Source organism: Musa acuminata, chromosome BXJ1-6, assembly GCF_036884655.1.
Source record: "Musa acuminata AAA Group cultivar baxijiao chromosome BXJ1-6, Cavendish_Baxijiao_AAA, whole genome shotgun sequence".
Taxonomy (NCBI): Eukaryota; Viridiplantae; Streptophyta; class Magnoliopsida; order Zingiberales; family Musaceae; genus Musa; species Musa acuminata.
The window spans coordinates 8,523,427-8,545,937 of record NC_088332.1 but is presented as its reverse complement, the minus strand read 5'-3'; the positions used below and the strand labels follow the sequence as shown (position 1 = coordinate 8,545,937).

At 39.8% G+C, this 22,511-nt stretch overlaps 3 protein-coding genes across 11 annotated transcripts in view; all 3 read right to left on the bottom strand.

Annotated features, from left to right (window-relative positions):
- Nucleotides 1-2,859: 2,859 nt before the first annotated feature.
- On the bottom strand, nt 2,860-12,963 carry LOC135676035 (heat shock 70 kDa protein 17-like). Of its 2 annotated transcripts, XM_065186797.1 has the most exons (14): nt 12,043-12,963; nt 10,664-10,896; nt 9,959-10,118; nt 7,772-8,017; nt 7,522-7,658; nt 7,010-7,346; nt 6,745-6,906; nt 5,524-5,598; nt 5,343-5,443; nt 5,181-5,250; nt 3,845-3,901; nt 3,674-3,735; nt 3,371-3,443; nt 2,860-3,258 (listed from the first exon to the last, which is right to left on the bottom strand). In XM_065186797.1, the coding sequence occupies exons 1-14, from the start codon at nt 12,811-12,813 to the stop codon at nt 3,061-3,063; spliced, it is 2,682 nt and encodes an 893-aa protein (XP_065042869.1). In that variant the 5' UTR covers nt 12,814-12,963; the 3' UTR covers nt 2,860-3,060. The 2 variants fall into 2 exon arrangements, 1 of the variants encoding a protein (XP_065042869.1); XR_010514116.1 differs by lacking the exons at nt 2,860-3,258; nt 3,371-3,443; nt 3,674-3,735 and adding an exon at nt 4,940-5,086 and having other exon boundaries at nt 3,850-3,901.
- A 1,695-nt stretch (nt 12,964-14,658) lies between these two features.
- On the bottom strand, nt 14,659-16,158 carry LOC135677685 (protein MOTHER of FT and TFL1 homolog 1-like). The gene is made up of 4 exons (XM_065190055.1): nt 15,834-16,158; nt 15,648-15,709; nt 15,479-15,519; nt 14,659-15,119 (listed from the first exon to the last, which is right to left on the bottom strand). Exons 1-4 carry the CDS (start codon nt 16,026-16,028, stop codon nt 14,899-14,901), a joined length of 519 nt encoding a protein of 172 aa, XP_065046127.1. The 5' UTR covers nt 16,029-16,158; the 3' UTR covers nt 14,659-14,898.
- Nucleotides 16,159-22,167: 6,009 nt separating this feature from the next.
- LOC135676034 (ATP-dependent DNA helicase homolog RECG, chloroplastic-like) overlaps nt 22,168-22,511 on the bottom strand; it is a 34,280-nt gene continuing 33,936 nt past the window's right edge. For all 8 annotated transcript variants that reach the window (XR_010514107.1, XR_010514115.1, XR_010514111.1 and 5 more), the window contains one exon: nt 22,168-22,452. The gene's annotated coding sequence lies outside the window, so the exon portion shown is untranslated. The remainder of the gene's footprint in view (nt 22,453-22,511) is intronic.

Here is a 22,511-nt window from a genome sequence, read left to right as displayed (position 1 = left end):
AGACCCCAAACCTAGTGGTGGTCACTAACTGATTACTACCTAGCATGGTTGACGGATGTGGCGCCACCGCCCTTGGGTCTCATCCTCCAAGCACGACGCCGCCGTCGGGAGGGGGAGAGGAGGGGGAGAATCGTGCTCGTTGGTCCAATGTAGCGACGGGCCGCGGCGCTCTGGGTGACGACAGAGACCGACATCAGAGGTACGAAGAGGACGGCGGGACTAACTCTAGCATCGAGGGCATGGGCGGTGGCGACAAAGACACGGAGCAAGTGATGCTTTACAAGTCGCAGATAGACACGTGTCATTTTCAGAAGCCCTCTAAAAATCATATGCATATTTTGATGTGGATTCCCATCACCACCGGTCAGACGAAGAAGAGAAAACTTGATGGTTTTTGAGGCCCAAAATTAATTTTTGGGGCTTTATATCATCGTATTGATAGGCGGTAAGTCTAACTGACGGTACTCGTACTTAACATTTGTTGCACCCGGTCACGTCGTGATTATTAGCCTGGAGGCCATTGGGCCACGGCACCGATAGCACTCCCATCTTCCGAGCTTGGTGCCATCACCGGCAGGATGACGGTCGTGGTCGACAAACGAACATAGTGGCATGCAGCGGATGACATAGGCGGTGAAGGGTGACAGAAAAGGTGAAGGTCAAGGCCCCCCTTACGATGAGTGATGTCGACATGCGCATTGTATTCGGGTATTGAGAGATTAAAGGGACTCGGGAGAGGTCGCACGGGAGCAGCTGGTAATAGGCGTAGAGAGCCGGTGCGGCACAGAGAGGACGGTGGCAACGAAGAGGCGAATGACACGATGCTTTAGGAGTGGCGTAAGCAACCGACCCTCCGAAGAAAGTAAGATTCTGGTCACTTCCGATGAGAATAAGAATTACCACCTTGAAGGATTTGACGCTAAAATAATTGTTTTTGGGCCGGGAGGTGTCGATTCTTAATGGTTATGTGTAAGGCCGGGCCCGGTGGAACGTTTTGAAATGATAGGCCCATATAAATATGTCCGTAGAGTCTGGTCACCACCGTGAGAATAAGGAACTGAAAATTGAAGAGTTTTAGACCGAATTTTTTTTTTGGCCCACTTTATCATCAGACTGGTGGGCGGTAAACTCACACGAAGGTACTCCTACCCACTCTATGTATATCGGGCCGGCTCAATCATGATTATTGGGTAATCGCATATTGAGCCATCTAGGCTTAAATCGCATATTGGGTACCGTCGTGCGACGACGGCAGTAGAGATGCATTATGATTCACAACACGTCAGATGGTCCATCACATCTACAAGATTCCAGTGACCGGAGGTGAGAATAAGACGTGGCTATTGAAGGCTCTGAGCCCGAAAAAAAAAAAATCGGCCCTATTTTGTCATCCGACTGGTTGACGGTACGCTCACCCATCGGTGATCGTACCCGATCTTTTATGGGTCAGGCGGAGGCAAGCGTTTCTGCCCGTCGGGTGGGCCTCATTCGATGGAACTGGGCCTACACAAGCTCTATGGCCCAAGATATTTTGGGCCAAGACAGACGGTAATCTCAGTCTAATCTCCTGCGCGCCCACCATTTGCGAAATGGGAACTTGGCCCGAACGCGGAAAACCGCGCCCGCCCGCACAAGGACGTAAGCATCTGAAACGGACGGCGATCCAGAATCCGCATAGAAATCCCACGTGGATGGCCCCACCAAAGGGCACTGCGTTGACGATCTAGAAGCTTTGCACGTGGGCGAGAGCTCGCGACCAATTGAAACGCTTACTACTGCCTGTACGAGCAAGGAGACGACGGACGCTATGGTCAACATATGCCGGTCGCCCTCAATTCAAACGCCTTCGCGCGTTTCTTTTATCGTCGGCGCTCATGTCAGATTCGCTCCATTCCACACATACACCCATCGGTCTTTATAAACGCCGACCTTCCCATCGAAACCCCATCGACGAAGCTAACAACACAGCGAAAGAAGAGAGATGACGACTCAACGCCCGGACCCTCGCGGCCTGCCTCAGATTCGGTGGCAGCGCCGCCTCCGCCGACGAGGACGTCCTGGCGGTCGATGACTGTAGCTTCATCATCCACCATGATCCTCCGCGTCACATCGAGTTCCTAGAGGCGGCGGATGAGGACGACGCCGACGACGACTCCGGCGAGGACTTCGAGTTCGCATGCGTGGTGAGGGACCGGACGCCTCCCACTCGGTCACCGCCGACGAGATATTTTCTGGCGGCCGGATCGTCCCCGCTTACCCCGTCATCAACCGCGACCTCCTCCAGCGCGGAGGAGACAGAAGCGGCAGCGGAAGCCAACGATATAGCCGACCAAATTACGCTTCCGATGGCTCCTGACCGAGGAGAGGGAAGCACGGTCGGCTTCGACGTCGGAGGAGCCGAAGGCTGTCGGAGAGTACTGCGTGTGGGCGCCGGACCGGTGCAAGAAGAGCGCCTCCACCGGGTCGTCGTTGCGGTAGCGTCTCCGGGACCTGATGATCGGCCGGAGCCAGAGCGACGGCAAGGAGAAGTTCGTGTTCCTCAGGGCGGCGCCACCATAGCCCCAGCCTGCAAAGGGGAATATCGCAATCTCCACTACTATGGCGGCGGCGGCAACGGCGAAGAAACCGTTGTTATTACGCGATGGCATCATCGTCATTTACACTCTATAGAGTTAAAAAAATGAGAGAAATTTGCAAACTGTTAGCTCCAACAAAATTAGTACAAAATTAGAGCATGCTTGATGATTTAAGGTACAGGATACCCCCTGATTAGTGGGGTTAATCAACATAATAAATCAAATGTAAAGGCCCCTGCGCTTTTGCAGCCATTGAAGCATGACCAAATGAAAGAACATGGTATCCAAGTAATTGCATATGTGAGACTCTTAACGATGGCTCATAACTCTTGGATGCAACGCTGACGGCGCATAGTCTAACAAAATTGCTCGCAGCAGAACCCACCACTTTGGAATCAACCGTATGTCTCTGAAGTTATGGTATATTCCCCCGGAAGTCAACAGCTATCCATCTAGACTTACAGCTGGTAACTAGATGAAGATATCACAACTCCGCATGGACCACATTTTCTTGATCAGCTGTTGTGCTGGATGAATCTTGCGTGGCGTGCCCTGTCTCAGATGTTTGCTCACCAGAAGTGGAGTTGGAGGTGCTTGTGCTGTTATCATGGTTGGCTGGTTCTTTCTTTGGAGGCTTCTCAGGTTTTGGTTTTGGCTTCGGAATCCTATTGACGCTTGCTACCTAGAAGCACAAAGGATCTTTCATATGTCAAAGTAGAAAAAAAAAAGAAAAAAGAAAAGAAAAGAGAGTAATCTAATGTTAGTTATGCGCACAGGTCAGAGACCGCTCTTACCTTATCCTGAAGCTTGGACACTTTCTGGTAGACTTCATCTGACGTGAAGATTGGTGTGCTGAGGAGGGATGCCCTGGAGCCAGAAAAAAATTAAAAAAAGACTTTAAGTGAGCACAAACATCTAATTGTTTCTGAAATATCTTCTTGTGCCTTAATCTCTTCTAGCGCCACAAATCTAAAGTACAAGTTTGTAATTCGTTGACCAATAATATAGAATATGATTCAGTCAATAGTAGAAATAAGGTAACATATTTTAGAAGAAAAAGATAAGGCTCATCCATTTATTAGAGTTCAAAAAATTACTTCTTTTGTAGTTCCTCCACCTCTACTAACCAATTTTTAAGTTTTTCCGCTTCGCTCAGTACCTGACAGTGAATTTCAGTGCAGTTATGGTTACAACTTATTAAGCATGATAATAGCTTACCAGAAAAACACACAACAGGATCAATCGGAGTCATATGATTAATAGCATACCTCCTCGATTCTAGTTTTGGGAAGCCATGGTTTATTTGTTTCCCAATTATTTACGATCTGTAAACATCCAGAGAACAAAATTAATTAAAGTGTATACAGTAATCAGTTACCTACACAATGTTGACAAGACTATATATCAATAAATGACTGTTAAAACCTCTCTACCAAAACCGATACACAAAATTAAACCATAGTTTCTTTATATAAGCATATATCAATTTCCCATATCATCAAAAAAGGGGAATGAAAAACTGAAAACCCATGATTTAAAAGCTTGCCCATGAATATGCTTTGTGAAAGTCTAGATAAATTTCTGAAAGTAAGCATGATTGTTGCATGAAATCAATTCAAAAACTAAAGCAAATATCCTCACAGAAAACCTATATGCAGACATAACAACTTAATAATAGATGATAACATCTCCCAAGGGGAAAAAAAAATTGCATGGGAGAAAAAGCAAACTTAAGGCCTCATATACCATTTAAACAAGTTCTAAACCACAATGAGTAGTTGTCTAAACTAAGAACTTACATACTTTAGCATAAACAAGGATATTTAGCAGAGACAAGGGCATCAAGCATGAACCAGCACACAAATCTAACTTCATACTTTGCACTTCTAGATGTTTCACAGTTAAATCAAAATCTCCTCATTTACCATTTTAAAAATGATATTGATGTCTATGTAACCAATATACCATTTAAACAAGTTCTAAACCATAATGAGTAGTTGTCTAAACTGAGAACTTACATACTTTAGCATAAACAAGGATATTTAGCAGAGACAAGGGTATCAAGCATGAACCAGCACACAAATCTAACTTCATATTTTGCACTTCTAGATGTTTCACAGTTAAATCAAAATCTCCTCATTTACCATTTTAAAAATGATATTGATGTCTATGTAACCAATATACCATTTAAACAAGTTCTAAACCATAATGAGTAGTTGTCTAAACTGAGAACTTACATACTTTAGCATAAACAAGGATATTTAGCAGAGACAAGGGCATCAAGCATGAACCAGCACACAAATCTAACTTCATATTTTGCACTTCTAGATGTTTCACAGTTAAATCAAAATCTCCTCATTTACCATTTTAAAAATGATATTGATGTCTATGTAACCAAATCAGTCGTGGAAATTCACAGGGACCTGTTCTGAATATCAAACTAGGGCAGTCTTTGTAGTCATACAGGACAACTAAAGCCTTGCACCACAACAGTTTTTCTCCATGGTAGCCTGGGTGTCCAAGAATAGAAGTGATAAGATCACCACTTTTCATGTATAGGCAGGCTTGGTAGATCTGAGCAAGTGAAATCATATGGTAAATTACCTTTTGCAGCTCACCAAGGTACAACTGAGCATGTTCACAAGCAAGTGGTCGTGCAGTCAACTCGTTTAATCTAGATAAATATATCAAATATTAGTTACTTCATATTTGCATAAATCATTACCACCATATTATTTATTACTTGAAAGTTAAACTGGGATCTACCTGAAAAATATTGGGTCACCAATGGCTTTAAGTAACTCTAGTCGTTCTTTGAATTCACCTGCTGAAGCATCCTCACCATCAGTATACAACCACTCTTGCACCTTCAGAACAGAAAAGGATGATTAAAACCCAATGCAGAATACCATGTGAGTGAGCCTATCAAACAGGTGACCAAACTCACCTCAGTAAGTTTCTCTACAAAAGAGTGGCGCTCTTCTTCAGATGATATTTTCTCGACTTCATTATTATCTTCTATCTGCAATAAGAAGAAAGAGATATCTAGTTAAAACAAGAGAATTCAGTTTTCAAAATTAAGTTCAGCATATAATAGTCAAGTTGTTTTACCAGCTGAATTATCTGAAAAATTAAATCAGTTAAATGAGATGGTCATATTCTTGTCGGAGAGAACTGATTTTTGCATTGCATGAAAGATCTCTTTTTCAAAGGCCACAAAGCACATGTCAACGTAAGAATCCAATTTCTTAGTCAAAAGAATTTGCAGTCTGCTGTTGTAATCTACTGATGAACTAACAGGCATTTTCCAAAATTTCAGGAAATATGATGCTTGAATTTGTTGTTGAACTTTGTTATCTTGGAGAATTATTGAGATCCGAGCAACTGATAAGAAAATTTATTTCAACATAAAACAAAATCCTGTCATCACCACATATAAGTTGTCGTATTTCAACCAGGATAAATTGTTTCAGAGTTGTTTATCAAGCTTAAAGGCAAGCTACTATGAATTTATGATGAGTCATTGCTGACATTTTGAAATAATTACTCCCAAATTCTCCTCTAATCTAGTTTTATAGACGATAAGGCAGTTTATGCTCTCCTCAGAACATGTTTTGACAAAATCTGTTTGATTTGCTTTATTAGATATCTTTTCCTTACAAGACTGTCGTTAAAGATGTTCTCTGACCTTCAAAACAGTTTCCAGAACAAGGCTTTCTAATTGTTTTTCTATACAACACAACACTAGATATAAGATTATGTAGCCTCTTGGCAATTTGTGACTACTACATAATGACCAAAATGTGCAGTCATTATTTTCTTATATAAACCCATGTTACTATCGTATACAGCCAACCACCATGAGCAAAAGCAAAATTGCACCAACCCCGCACAACCACCACACCCCCCTCCCCTCCCCCTCCCCCCCCCCCCCAACTCTTATTTTCCTTTTTCTTTGTAAAATCAGGGGTGAAAGGCAAATGACCCAAACCTACAGAACCTGAGACACAATTCTAGGTTAACTGGGAATTTATTGATGGGCTGATTTGATCTTTATAAAGGTAGAGACATCTCTTCACAGACAATATATAAGTTCTATCACAAATGATCATACCTTAAATTTATAACACAATCATTACTATTATATAGGAAAAACTACATGGCAAACCTTTTCTCTTGTAGAATATATATATTCTTCGAGGCTATTTTTGAGCTCTGCAGTTATCCTCCTTTCAGCATCCTTTTTGTCAAGTGCCTCTAATTTGATTTTAGCTTCAGAAATTGATTCTTCTGAAAGAACAGATCCAGGGCCTGTAGTTTTTTCCAGTACCTACAGCATATGGATTTACTCTAGTTTCAGTTAATCTCCCCTTGACACTTCAAACATAACAGAAGCGAACAAAAAGCCAGCAGTATAATCATTCAGTTTTTACCTTCAATGGTACCCTAAAGGTTTTCTTCTTTAATACTTTTTCTGTAATGATATCTGAAGCTTGCTCGCCTTTTGTAGAGTTGGATGAGCCATTAGTACTATCAGCAGAATTCAGGTTTTCTGCATTATCTTGCGAACTGTTTCCTGGACTTGTTTCAGTAGATACGTTAAAGCTATTAGTGGCATTATTCTCCAATGTTGTGTTTTTCTTAGGAACTTCTACCCACTCAGATATCTCAATAACCGCCTCAGCTCGATCCAGAGATAAAACTCCACTTCTGCTCAAAGAAAAATGCAGATTTGCTTTGATGGGAGCTGAGAGATTGCGAGCCACATACCTAGAGAAGAAATACACTGAGTTAGCAAAGTAACTAGAACAACACGTAATAAAGCAAATTAGTAATGCAACAATCTAATCAACATAAAATGCATGACTGGCAGTCCACAAAAGCAACTGATAAAATACAAAAGAAGTTGCCTATAGCTAGTTGGGTCCATAGGTAGTTGTCTTACTTTTCACTGGCTTCAGTCAGACCCAATACTGAATATTGTGCAAATATATAAGTAGAAACTCCTGGGGGCAGTTCATTCACTTTGTCATAGCTAAGAGAAGCTTCAAAGTCCTTGTTATGTTTGATAGACCTGAATAACTGTTCAACAAAAGGTCATGACGATAGCCAAGAAGCTCAAGTCCAAATAGGTGTTACCACATCAGAGAATAATGTGCACTGTTAAAACTTAAAAGTAGGTACGAAGTTTCTACCTTGATGGGCATTTTTTTCATCCGTGGTATAAGCAACATATTAGTATTCTCATCTTTTAAAAGATCAGGGCCATCTAATTCAAGCAACAAGCCATAAGAAGATCCATCAATCATTCCTAGCTTACGGTTCAGCTTGATGCCATCACTCAAATTTGCAGCATGCAACGATGAGCCAAGAACTATTGCTTCATCAGCATCAAGGTGCTTGTCCAGATAATTCCTTCCAAGAAATTCCTGAAGCTTCGCCTGCATGATGCATTGTAGACAGGCAGTTACATCACTACACTTCTGTAGCTGATGAACAAGAATCTTCAACATGGCATTCATAAATAATTACAATAATAATAACATCAAAGCCGTAAGTCCCAATTGTTTGAGATCGACTATATAGATCTTTTACCGCCATGAAGATCTGTAAGAAATCATATATTTGATTAGGTTCAAAGTACTTAGATCTTTATTTATAATTTCTATTAAGATCTTTTTAGGTCTTCCTCCACCTCTCCTCATACTGTAAATATTAATTAATAACAAAAATTTAAATCTCAGTCTTGTATAGTACCAGCATACTAGTGGTACCTGGGGCTATAGCACCTAGTATCACCAGAAAAAGAAAAAAAATTGTATAGCAATCATACCGACCCATATGGTTTGGTGCGACCGGTATTGGAAACCTTGATTAAGGGCCATACTTTAGAAAGTGATAGGTATAGCACGTAAATTATTCATCAAGATGCGTATAGGATTCAGCCACATGCAAATGTGTTTCAATTATGCGTCAATTATTTTACATGGTATCAACTTGCGCAAGCATATTGCATAGACTTCTGAAGTTTGTGCATATGGAACTGCATGCAACTTGTTTTGACATCAAAACTATATGACTTGATCTTATTGACAACATATTGTAAATTTTCTGAAAATATCAACCGATTAGAACAAATACAAAACAATGAGAAATTTCTACCTAAACGATCATTCGGACTTCATAGCAAGTACATTTAAATATAAGCATCTGTAAAAGAAGAAATCTAGATGGCACAAATAATAGCGAAAACATACTTTGTACTACATTTGTCATGGTTTTATATCCAATGCCAGTTATACTTAAGGGTGACTAAGGCGAGTGATACCAATTTATCTAGGCCAAATTTGGTAAGTAAAAGATGTTTTTGTTAAAAAGCCAGCACCTCAGATTTGCCAACCAGTATGAGAAATAAGCAGATGCTTTAGACAAGCACTACTCCTTTTCTTGTATTTAGATTTTAGATAATGATTATTAACCAAGACAGCATATCAACCTATGTTATACATAATCTTCATTTTACATTAATACACCTTCATACAGTCTCTTTATTTGGCTTGGTTATTGATATACCATCATGGAACTTTGAAATCCAATGCAATTCGAACAGCACCTCCAATGGACAACATAATTAATCAAGTCTTAATCTTTTTAATCCTTGCTATGAAGACTTTTATGCAAGCAGAACTGCTCAAATTCACCTCTTCATATTATGAGGTCACTGTCCGTCATCATACTTACTTAGCTGGTCACTCATTGCATTTACTACTGATGTTGAAGGCAACAGCATCCGTCATAATTTTATATCTAGCAACTCTATTATAATTTAGTAGTCAATCAGCCTTCTCCAATCAAGCAACGCTAGAATAAGTTGTCCCTTTTAATCTCAAGCTCTCTATACTTATGAATTGATTAACATGCACGATAACACGGATTAATTTTTATCACATCTCACTTGGTTTCATCTGATATAGGTTACTGATTGAGATCTCAATTGACAAAAATCCTGGTTCTGTACAAGAAATTTAACCTATGTGTATCTGGTCAATATTGAGTTTGTTGAAGGAATCTTAATTAGTCAGGATAGGAACTAAAATATATGATCCATTTGCATCAGAACAATGAACAACATGCTGAATAGAGATGTAAAATCAGTATTGGTGACATAGGTCATCCACACCAACACCACTCAATATTCATGATGACCACTCTGAGCCATGAAAGCATTTCTGTAGTCATAATACAAGAAACTACGGCAAATCATTTTGTAATGACCACTCGGCTAAAGCTTTCTTCAGAACTCCAGCTTGTCTATGCAATAATGCAGGGAAAAATTTTACACAATTACAGTTTTCAATGGAAAAGAAATAATTTAAGGTTACCTGTAATTTTGGCACACGAGTAGCCCCACCAATCAGCTCCGCAGCATAGATTTCATCTATCTTCAAGCTGGAATGTCTCAGCACCTCTTTTACTGGCACAAGCACCCTCTCCCACAAGTCTGCACATAGTTCTTCAAATTTTTCACGGGATATTGTGCTTCTGGAACACACAAACAATGAATAGTTTCAGTGATTGTTTCCTAAAGGTATGCTACGAAGGCTGCATATAAACATTATCGTATAACACAAACTTGGCCAATATTAGTAGTTTGGTAGCAATATGCAATTAGAAACACTTTTTATAACACCCATTAAGATTCAATACAATATCTTTAAATATTGTAACTTTATACCTCTTAATGCAATGAGTAATGCTCTTAACCCAATGAGGAATGCAAATAAAGAAAAAAGAACATCTTATATAATCAATTATCCCCTAGTACATGCACAATTATGCAAACAGAACAAAACAATGAACATTAAACTCAATAATTTAGTAGTGACAAAATTTAAGGTTTACTCAAGTCATAAACATTCCACAACTATTTTTAACAATCTGAATAATATGATAAAGTGCTAGTAATATAAGTACTAGACATATATTGGCAATATGAAAAACAGCGTAAGATTCATGTCATCAGAGAGGAGAAAATCTGATCAGCGCCAATATGTATATTGTGTTGTTAAGCTTCATGGTGGTTATACCTGAAATCAAGGTCCTCAAAGAGGGATTCCACTGAAACTGGGGCTACCGTATTTGCACTCAAAATTTCTTTTGTACGCTTGACTTGTTTCTTCAGTTTAGCCATTGCCTTAGGAGACTTCCTCACATCAATTCCATTTCCTAATTGCTTATTGAACTCATCAGCAAAATACTCCACCAACCGCATCTCCATATCTTGACCTCCAAGTTTAGCATCCCATCTAACATCCTTTACCTGACAAAAAGTAATATGCTGGGATGAAGTTCCTACAATTTTTAAACAGAAGAAATCATATGTTTGACATGACCCTGGCAGGTCAAATTTTGCCGCATGGAACAAAGTTTAGACAATATGCAAGTTGGATACTGAATGGAAGTCAAATGAATGGACGAAGGTCAACAAAGAAAATGCGACTAGACTAGCAGTCTAAAAGGAAATAAGGGAAAACCGAAGTTGAAGAATTTGAAGAACCAAATTATCAAACCCCAACACATATATAATGCAGGAAATACAATAAAGAAACTTGATAGAATAAACAATTGATAGCCTTCACAGCTAATATCAGTTGCTATTGAATCATTAGGCTTATCGCTCATGCATAACCACAATTTTGGCAGAAATTGGAACTAGTAATAAATATAATGTCTTTGAATGCTTAATGCAAAATAACATGGTTTTAAATTTTCACAGCACCAATCATGTGAGGCATCAGAGAAAGGTGTTAGACCTTCAATCCTAGAAAAAGCTCCTGGTACCCGAGAGCTCACTGTACCTATTCCCTCTTATTCTCCAGATCTTTTAGTATTACTGCTACCCATTATTTGTGTTCTTTACTGTAAGATGACATCAATCATGGACAAACATTGATCAATTTGGTGACAAACAATCTGTTTGCTGAGAGCTGTCCAAGGTTCCAACAAATAACCAACCTAAATTGCTTAGTTTCAGACTAAGGTCTTTCAGATCAACCCTTGTGAGCATTGCCCAGAAAATTCCTTCACCAAGGTCTAACATAAAATATTCTAAATCTCATCCTTAATACAGCTCCACACAGGCTGTGATTTCATTTATCGAGTTCAGTAAGCTACATTGGAGCAGGAACATTTTAATTTATTTTTCAGTTGAATAAATTTTATAAGTTAGGAGCTATTTAAAAAAATCATAATCAACTTGACGCATGGAAACATCTCCTATGTATCTATTTGAGTATCTTTGCGTAATCTTGTCAGATTGAAGATGGAGACCAAACCAAAAATGGATGTAGGAAGATTGTTTAAGGAAATTTATCCCTTGAGTAACAAAAAAAAAAAATTGAAATATAGCTTCCTCGGTAAAATGTATGCCACATTTGAAATTTATCAGGGTAAAACCAAAGCTTACCAGGAACTGATTAACAGATTTTGTCTTCCCGATCTCCTTAGTATTGTACGCCGAGAAGTAAACTAGAGCAGCGTAAGTGCTACTGGAACCCATATCGTAGAGTATAACATGTCGTGACTCGTTCGAGAAATCCTTATCGAGCCCATACTGCAAAGCAGCGCCAGCGTGCTCGTTAATCAGTGAAAGCACATTGATCCCAGCCAGATGCGCCGCCTGAAGCACTCCCCTCCGTTCCGCCTGGCCAAAATAGGGTGGCACTGCAATCACCGCATCCTTCACCGGAACCCTCGCGTGGGACTTCGCTAAGCTCATCCCATAAGTAAGGATCATCGCAAGCAACTCCTCTGCGGTATAGACGGTGACCCCATCATCGACCCTGATACCGGCGGCCCCTCTCGTGTCCTCGATGAGATCGTACGGTAGGTAGAGCGAATTGGCGAGATCCTTGGCATGCTTATAAGACTTCCCAATCATGTCGCGGACCAATGAGTACACCTTATCGGGGTACCTCGCGACGATCCCGGCGGCCTCCTCGCCGACGAAGCGGTTACCACCATGGAAGGCGACGAGGGCCGGGGACTTCCGTTTGGACATCTCGTTGATGGCGATGGAGATCGGGCTCTGGCCGGGCTTCAGGTTGACGACGGCCACCTTCATCCATTCGGAGCCCAGATCGATGCTCGAGACGGCCGATTCGGAGGGAATAGAAAACGAGGAAAAGATCAAAAATAGGGCCAAGCGTAACCGGATTCCAGCCGCAGATCTCATCATCTTGGCGGCGGCCGATCTCGAGCGCCGGCCACGGATCGAGATCAAGAACGGATTTCTGGTAGCGAAAGATGGGATCAGAAACCAGGGGATGGGGAACGGGAGGGGAATACCACCATTGGAAGTTGATTAGAATTAGGGTTTGGAGAAGTCGCCTCCGCGGGAATTGGAATTGGAGCTCTACGGAAGGAGGAGGAGGGAAGCGGAGCTCACTTCTCTCTTCCGGAGTTTTCTTACTTCTTTATTTGAGTTTTCACCGCTTTATTTTCTTTAAAATAGTTGTCCGTGTCACATATACACGTATAATAGATCAAGGGAAAATTGGACCCTAAAAAAGCGAATTACTACATGGAAAGGCCGAAAAACAGCCAATGGAATCTCGCCACGTTGACTGAGTACACATGGCAGTTGGTAGTACGCAGGGCGCGTTGGGAGATCGTGGGTCCATTCCGCGGGCTGATTAAACTCTATGGGACAATCTTGGCCGTTGATAAATGGACGGCGATGACAACTTCACGCCAATTTTCCAACGGCCCAATAGACATCTCGATCTGTAGGCCAAGGCTTCTCTAATCAAACAGTCCGGCCCAGATTTGTCGTGGCTCATGACCCTAAGCCTCGGACCAGCCCACCTCACAAACGGATCCAACATCTACGATGTTGCGATCATTTATACGCATCTCTTTAACGTTGTTGAACTCTATAAAAAATAATACAAATCCATATTTAAATTAAACATTTTTAAATTTTATTTATATTTTTTGACTATATTATTTATAGATCTTCTTAGCACATAATTCTTCGTGAATGAAAATATTTTATTTTTGTTAATAACTTTACACATCTAGTTTGATATAAACTTTTTTTTTTTCATATATTGTTTCTTAGGGACCAAACGATCATATCTATAAAGCATCATTGGCCTAAAAACTATGTTATAGAATCGTTGTTGATCACACAAAACTGATGATGTCCTCCTCTACTTTAAACATCATCCGAAGAAGAAGATGAGGAGGGAGGGAGGAGGACCACAAATGCACTAGGAAAAGAAGATGCATCAAGAAGAAATGCTAAAAATGTAGTGCCCGCCACACGGATGAGGAAAGATGAGTTGGCCGGCCATCACTGCCAAATTTATCATCACCCACTCCACTACTTAAGTTCTTTGCTTGTGGCCAATGAATTCCTTCCACATGATAAAAAAGATTTGAGTTGAGTTGAATCATCATTTGTCTCAAAAGTTCATGTTGAGTCCATTCATATACTTACTTAACTCTACTTGAATGATCGAGTCCTGTAGTGTCAGAGGTCTTGCCATGCACCTTAAAAGCACGAATGTGGAGAGGGAACAATAAAATATCAATCTTCTTCGCATCTCTATCTAAGCTTTTAAGCTCTACAATTCCCTTCCTATTGTCTATCTCTGTAGAGTTGCATCGCTTGCAGATGCGAAGAGTTTGATTAGGTCGGAGCTCCTTGAGGTGCATGGCGTTGTTTCTTTAGTGGGGGCGGTTTAGTTAGGGATGTGGAATGGAACAAATGCTCCATCTCTTATTGCTCACATATGATGACCCACTATGTATTTTCTTAATCCCTTATTGCTCCATCTCTGTCTTTTACTTTACATGAGTCTGGTTTTGATTGCATGCAGAGATCGAGGAAGGCTATTATCGCACTGCAGCAGTCACCTACAACGTCATTGCACTATGCTATAATTATCTATACACCTATGAGTCAGTGTGACCCAATCCCTCTTATTTTTAATACCTCTACCGAAATTAAGCAATAAAAGAGAATAGAAAGATGCATGTAGTCATCATCGTCATCCCATTATTACAACCACTAGGCTTAATTAGCAATCGTAAATACATCAGCAACATTAAGCACGGAAACACCCCAACATATATCAGACTCTGAGACACATCAATCGAACTACTAGTCCCACAAACCAACCTAATTAAGAAGCTTAAGGTGACGAATAAAAAGACAAACGCAGAGCATGAAAGTAGAGAAGGAAGACGAACTCAAAGCATGTGTGTGTGATTAAAAGCCTCGATATCATGGAGGAGCCACAGTCCCTGCAGCTGCTCAGCGGCGCCGGGCGGCTGGCTCCTTCTGCGAGTTGAAGTAGACGGTGGCGACGGGGAGGCCGAGGTCGTACTGCGCCGCCAACGACCGGGTGTTGAAGTTGGCGCGCGTTGCCGGGGGCGCCACCCCCGGCAGGCGAGACTTCTGCTGGAACAGCACCAGGACGTACCTGTGGATCCCCACCGGTGGCCTGGGACCCATGTACGGCACCGCCTCCTGGCCTGCCCAACCAGAGAACCAAACGTGGTGAGCAAGAGTCCGCCGGCGTCATGCAGCACACGACAGGTGTCGTGCCATCGGTGAGCCACCTCTCAGGCGGAGGCAAAGTGTAACATGTGTCAGACGTAGAGTTCAACAAGCGTGGGGTGCCATATGAGATCCAGTGGAGCAGTTCGTAATTATGTGGGTTTGTAGAAGAGGTTACTTTCTTTGAAGAGAGGGTTTGTGGAAGAAGATCTCAAGTTGTATGCACCGTTCATGCAGTGGCCAAGAGAAAGAAGACTTTTGGATCATATGCATGCAGGTCACAATCATTCACCATAAAGTCAATGGTCATTTCTAGCCTTCTCTTCTCACTTACCTCGAGAAGGATCCGTTCCACCCGGCATATTAATCACCATCCTGAATCCACAGATACAACAACAACAAAGAAAAAAACGTTTAGAAAGGAAGATTTTGCATGAACAGACCACATATATAGGTACAGGAATGATACTATAGTCACAATAAGCAATTCGAAGGGTGATTACCAGTGGAGCCACTCCCTCATTGTGGGATCACTAGGGCTGGGTGCATCAGGGTCAGTCATTACCTGCACACCAGAAAACTCCCCTGTAATCCCTTTTTCGACTTGAATTCAAGTAACGAAAGAAGAAAGAGGAAACGTTCACTTCAGCAAACAAGCAAGCGAACCCCCAGAAATAAGCTTCACAGACCAGAGTATAGAGGTCGGACTGCCTGCCTGCGATCTGCACCGACGGCGGGTTGGCAGCCATGGAAGGCTTGATGTCGCAACCGTTGTTGACGTGCTTCAATCCAAACCTCACCATCATGCTTATGGTGGGCACAAAAAGGTCTACCACATCTCCTATCACCCTCCCCACCACCAGGGGATCCACATAGCCAGCCATGCCAGTTATCTAATGGTTTATTACCTAAAACCAAAGGTCACAGAGGAAGTAAACCAAGAGAGTGGCGAAGAGGTTGCAAAGAGAAGAGGAACCAGAGGATGTGTGTTCAAGGTTTAGGGTAGCTGTTCGAGGCTTTATGGCAAGAAAAGCGTGGTCGAGGGCGGGGCGATGGTAAAGCATGGATATATGTCGTAGCGTAGGGTTCTTCTCGGACAAGGCATGAGAGCGACACGTGGAGGCCACTAAGGGAATTGAACAGGTGTCAATCACAAGTGGATTATGGGGATTCGCTGATAGGAAGGCGGGGGATGCAAACGCAGGTGGGAGACGAAGTCGGTTCAGCCATGCACGAAGTCGGACAGATTTATCCTTTGGGCCTTCCTGCGCAGGATTAATACTCGTTCTTCCTTCCGATTTCGGAGCACAAGCATATATGATCACCATGCAATCACGTTCAAGTTTTCCTGCGCTACAGCATGCGATCACCGGCTGAGGATGTAGCGATAAGGATCAACCTGAATCATGCAGCAAGAACAATATGTTGAGCGTTACGTCATCCAAGATATGCAGGAGCAGAAGCCTCCAAAGAATGGTTTCGAAGGGTGTGAGGCACGCATAGGGAACGATGACGCAAGGCTTGGAGGGATGCGCAAGAATCTGCACAGGAAGCCAAGTGGATCCAAGTGGATCCAAGTGCACCACCAGGTGACTCCGGCATGGAGCTTTTGTTTGGTCGAATAGCAGCGAGGAGAGAGCAGAGCGCAAAATTCTTGGTAGGCTGCACATGTATCGATCCCATCAAATCGAGCCACCTGTTGATAAGGAAGAATTAACACGACGTCGAAAGCAGAGTTAGCCTTCCTCGACCTGATACGTCCAAGGAAGCAACTCAAGTACAACAAAACTAAAAGCAGCAAAAGAAGCTCTATCGACTTACTTCCTCAGATCGGTCTCTGTATCTGCTTCGTCTACGCAGCAGCTACCTCTTCCGACTTCTTAATTCCTTCAGCCAAATCGATCCAAGGCTCCTTGTTATATAAACACGATCTAACTTGGAGTGATGATTTGATAATCTATTATTGCCGAGATTAATAACAGCCAACCAGCTGCAATTTTGTAGTGATGATGGAAGATATCCAAAGAGACTATTATAATTGAAGTTCAAGAATTGAAGCTGATCAAAGTTTTCGATTGAAGAATTGAAGAACTTTTGTAAAGAGTGGTGATGTGTTTTTATATAGGTTTTGAGTAAGAGATTTCCCTCATCATATACTTAAATTATTCAATTAAATCATGCACTATATGGTTGATGCTTAAATTTGATTGAGAATGTAAGGAATATAAGAATGTCATTCCATATTTGCTTTTGTCATGATCTTCTATTATGCCCTCGTAAGATTGAGCTTTCGATAAGGATGTCAATCTTTATCGGAAGCTCAATCTTGGACCATTGTAATTGAAATATCTTATGAATGAGAGGCTTTGTGATGTAATTTGTTACTTGGTCAGAAGTATGGATGTGAGAAACATGTAGTTGATGTTTGACAACTTGATCTCTAACAAAATGGAATTCAATGACAATATACTTCATGCGTGAGTGAATAATCGAATTAGTGCATAAGTGTGTGGTACCAACATTATCACAGTATATTGTAGAAGTGGATTTGGAGGTGACGCCAAGTTCATGTAGCAGATTAGTGACCTAGTTGAATCTTACAATTGTATTCTATTTCTTAGAATTTCAACTGATTAAATTTGCTTCAAGGAAGACAATGTAGGTTGACATAGATGTTCTATCGTCAGTGTTGCGTATCTAATCAACATTGACGAAGGCATGAAGATGAAATAATAAGTATTTACGAAGAATAAATCCATAATTGAGAGTCCCTTTAGGTTACGTATCCTAAAAAACGTAGACCAATGTGTATAGGAGATACGATACATAGAGTATGATAATTTATTGACCGCAAATGAGACGTATGAATGTGTGTGAGAGATATATTATAAGGAACCAAGTATTTGTCAATACTACGTGAGATCCATAGTATAATTGTTATCATATAATTGAAGTGATTCAATAGTGGAGAGTGGGATGGTGACTTTTTAAATATTTTTTATATTCGTTTTCGACAATAGATCTTGAATGTACTTCTTTTGAGATAGAAAAAAAGTCTAGAATATTTGAATGTTTATTCTATTCCCAAAAATTAGCTTAAAGTTCTTAGATCTTTGATAAAGAATCGATCTAACAATTACTTGAAAAATTATTTGATCTCCATGATATTATTGCTTATGATGATAATATCATCTACATAAGTAAATAGATATATAGTACTTTCCTTTTGTTATCGTAGAAATAAAGATGTATTAGATTTAAAGTTGATGAAGTTGACTAACATAAAAAAATAAGCCAAGTTTGGTATACTAGGCTCTTGGAGCTTAGCAAAGTCCATAAATAGCTTTTTGTAGTTTATAAACATAGCTTAGAAATTAAAGATGGATAAAGCCAAAAGGTTGCTGTATAAAGACATCTTCAGTTAATGTCTCATGTAAGAAAATATTATTAATATCTAGTTGGCATATATGATAGCCTTAAATAATGGCCAAACTCGAGATGAATTGAATTATTGTCAATTTAACAACTGGACCGAATGTTTCTATGAAATCAGCACATGATTGTTAATGAAACCCTTTAGCTACTAAACGTGCTTCGTATTTGAGAATGGATCCATTTGAATTATGCTTAATTTGAAAAATCTATTTACATCCGATAATATTTTACGTGAGATAGTATAAGGGTCCATGTTACATGATTAAGGCGATGATGTCACACATCGATTGGAGTAGCAACTAAAGAAAAAACGATTGATTTGGTGACTTATGAAGTTAATAGTCATTCTTAAATGATGTTTTTATTCTGGCCTTGGACCAAGGATGCCCCTATGCTCAGATCATTTATAAGAAACGAGTTAGGAAAAAACACTATAAATATGAGATGCATATAAAATATCATCTAGCATTAAAAACGTTTATACATGAATTAAGTGTTATAGAACCAATGTGAGTAATAGATATTTTGTTACTATTATCGATTATGAATGAATAAATTCTGTAAATCATATATGATATTACGAGAAGCATTATAGCCAACACTCTAGTTATTTAGATAAATAGTCGGAGTAATCATGATGCTCACTTGAGGCCAGTTGAGTATGATAGTAGGCTTAAGTCGAGACCAACAAATTTTTACTGTGTACCTAATTTTATCAAAGAGCTAACATATAACTTTTTATTAATTTTTATTGTTGAGACACCAAAACTTAATAGTTATAGTTAAAGCTATTTTTTGAGTTATTTGGATTAAAGTTGCCACCATGGTTGGGGGGTTGATAGTATAATGGAAGATGATGACTTTGTGTGTTACCTATGTTTTTAGGAGGCATCTTGTTCGATTTTTTTATTGAAGTTCTTATTTTGATTACTATTTCTTTTGGAGTTTTGATTGAATTGTGCAGTTGGTCCTGTCATCTACCATTCTTGTTTTAAATATGTTTCGTAATCAATCAACTTATTATACAGTTCTTTAAATGATATCGATGAGTCATATGCCCGAATTACTGTCGTTAATTCCTTATATTCATCTCCTGAGCCATTGAGAGTATGAACAATGATTTCTTCATCACTTAGGCGATGACCCATTAATGTTAAGTCATCTATAATAACTTTTAGGTTTTGCATATAATCAATAATAATATTTTCCTCTTAGGTTATTTTCATAAGAGATTAATATTATTTTTATAAAAGATCATACTTCGTGCTACATAAATAGATTAATTATACTATAGAGCTAGTAATCAAGGCTTGAATAGTTTTTAGAATAAGATAATCTTAACATAATCATAATTTATTATTAGAGTTGGTTATCCTAGTACTAGAATATTTTCATATGAACAATTGAGGGAGTTTTGATATAGTCCATAAATGTATTATTTTGTTTGTAGATTTTGTTTATAGTGTTTATATGTGAATTAAGTGTTGTAGAGAGAATAATAGATATTTTATTACTATCACCAATTATGATATCTTCATTGCTTCCATAATTATTATGAATAAATAAATTTTATAAATCAAAAGTGATATTATGAAAAGTACTATAGTCAACAATCTAATTATTTAGATGAGTAATCGAAGTAGTCATGATGCTCATTTGAAGCCAGTTGGGTGTGACGGTAGGCTTAAATTGAGACCAATAAACTTTTACTGTGTGTCTAATTTTATCACAGAGCTAGTAGATGACTTTTTATTAATTATTATTATTGAGACACCAAAACCGTTGATAGTTGTAGTTGAAGTTATTTTCTAAGTTGTTTAGGTTAAAATAGCCATCATGGTTAGAGGGTTAATAGTATAATGGAAGATGATGACTTTGTGCATTACCTATGTGTTTAGGAGATATCTTGTTTGGTTCTTTATTGAAATTCTTGTTTTGATTATTGGACTTTTGATTGAATTGTGCTATGATAGTTGGTCTTGTCATCTACTATTATTGTTTTAAATATGTTTCATAATCAACCAATTTTTCATATGTTTCATAATCAACCAACTTTTCATATAGTTTTTCAAATGACATCGATAAGTTACGTGCCCGAATTACTGCTGTTAATTCCTTATATTCATCTCTTAAGCTATTGAGAGTATGAACAATGCTTTCTTCATCACTCAACTGATGACCCATAAATGTTAAGTCATCTATAATAACTTTTAGATTTTATATATAATCAATAATAATACTTCTCTTTTAAGGTTATTTTCATCAAGGTAGAAGAGATCAATGCTATTTTCATAAAAGACCATACTTCTATCACATTGCTGCATAAATAGATTAATGATGTTATAGAGCTAGTAATAGAGGCTTGAATAGTTTCTAGAATAAGATAATCTTAATATAATCATAATTTATTATTAAGATTTGCCATTAGGATTGATTATCCTAGTACTTGAATATTTTCGGATGGACAATTAAGAGAGCTATTGACATAGTCTCTAGTACATGATATCCGAAGAGAATGTTGGTAAACTAAGCTCTTCAAGATGCATAATTACTGCCTAGGGGATCAAAGTTGCTGTATTAATAAACGTGAGTCCTATGGTGGAGAGCAAATATTGTTCGAGAATAAATCACCGAAACATTAGAGCTAGAAGAGGAAGAAGACATGCTTGTTGGATAGTCAGAGGAGAGGGCACGCCAGAGTAGTAGACAGTAACAGATGATGCAATCGAAGAAGCCGATGGAAGGTCGTTGGGAGAAACCAGTGCTGGTGTTGCAGTGATGTCTGATGTTGTTGATCTACGGAGGAGGAAGAATCGTCGGTGCAGTGATGAGGCAACAGATTAGCAAGGAGTCCCAATGCAAATTATAGACGAGTGGAGGAGTCTTTGTAAGGAAAAGATGAATGACTGATCAGATTAGATTGCCGACGAGGGGAACGATCTGTTACAGATTGCCAACGGATTGGTCAGATCAGCGAGGTGGATGACTGATCAAATCAGCAATGAAGAGGGGAACGATCGCCAGAGACGATAGATCATATCAGCATCGAAGGAGGACTAATCAGATCATCGAGGTGGCGGAGCAGATCTATTGCGCAGATCGCGTTGTCGTTGCTGCTGCGACGAGGAAGCAGTGCTGCTATTGCTGCAGATCGACAAGGAAGCGACATTGTTTGCTACAGCAACAGCAATAGCGGTGGGTGAAGAGGAGCAACCAAGAAAGCTGTGTCGGGTAGGTCAATGAGAAGAGCCAAGCGGTGGGTGAAGAGGAGCAGATCTATGATGGACGATGGTGGCTGGCGAGCGAGAAGGGCGGATCTAAGAGGTTTGGCATGGGAGGAATGCCGGGTAGAAGAGGAAATCGTCAACGAGGTAATCGTTATGGCAGATCAGCAAAGAAAAGGGATTGCTATCTTCTATAGCAAATCACCATAATCTCAGGTATAATGTACAAGAAGATGACACCAAGCTTAATTTGGATCAGTTCACACACCGATCTCGTATGGTTACAGTAGAGGAAAAGACACAATCAGAAGAGGTATGAATCCCAAAACATTAACAATCTATCAGAAATTAGAAGGCTGCAATGTAGGATCTTCCAACTGAAAAAATTTATTGCAATATAGGCGGCAATCTTCTCTTTTATTATTCCAATGTAATCCACGCCTACCAAACCTTTTAATTTTTGTAAGAGAGAAGCACGGAACAATGCAACCTTAATGTTAAGAAAAGGCATCCCGATAGCAAACGATTAGCCAAAGATTACCGTGCTTGTATCAATGCACCCTAATCATTTTGTATGGACAAACCAGCAAAGTTATGGGAACGGAAAGTGATCTCGCCAAATCGTCAGTTGGACCGATGGATCAATTGGCTGCACCACATCAATTACAAGTATTTTAGAATATATGAATTTATCCACAACTAAATATG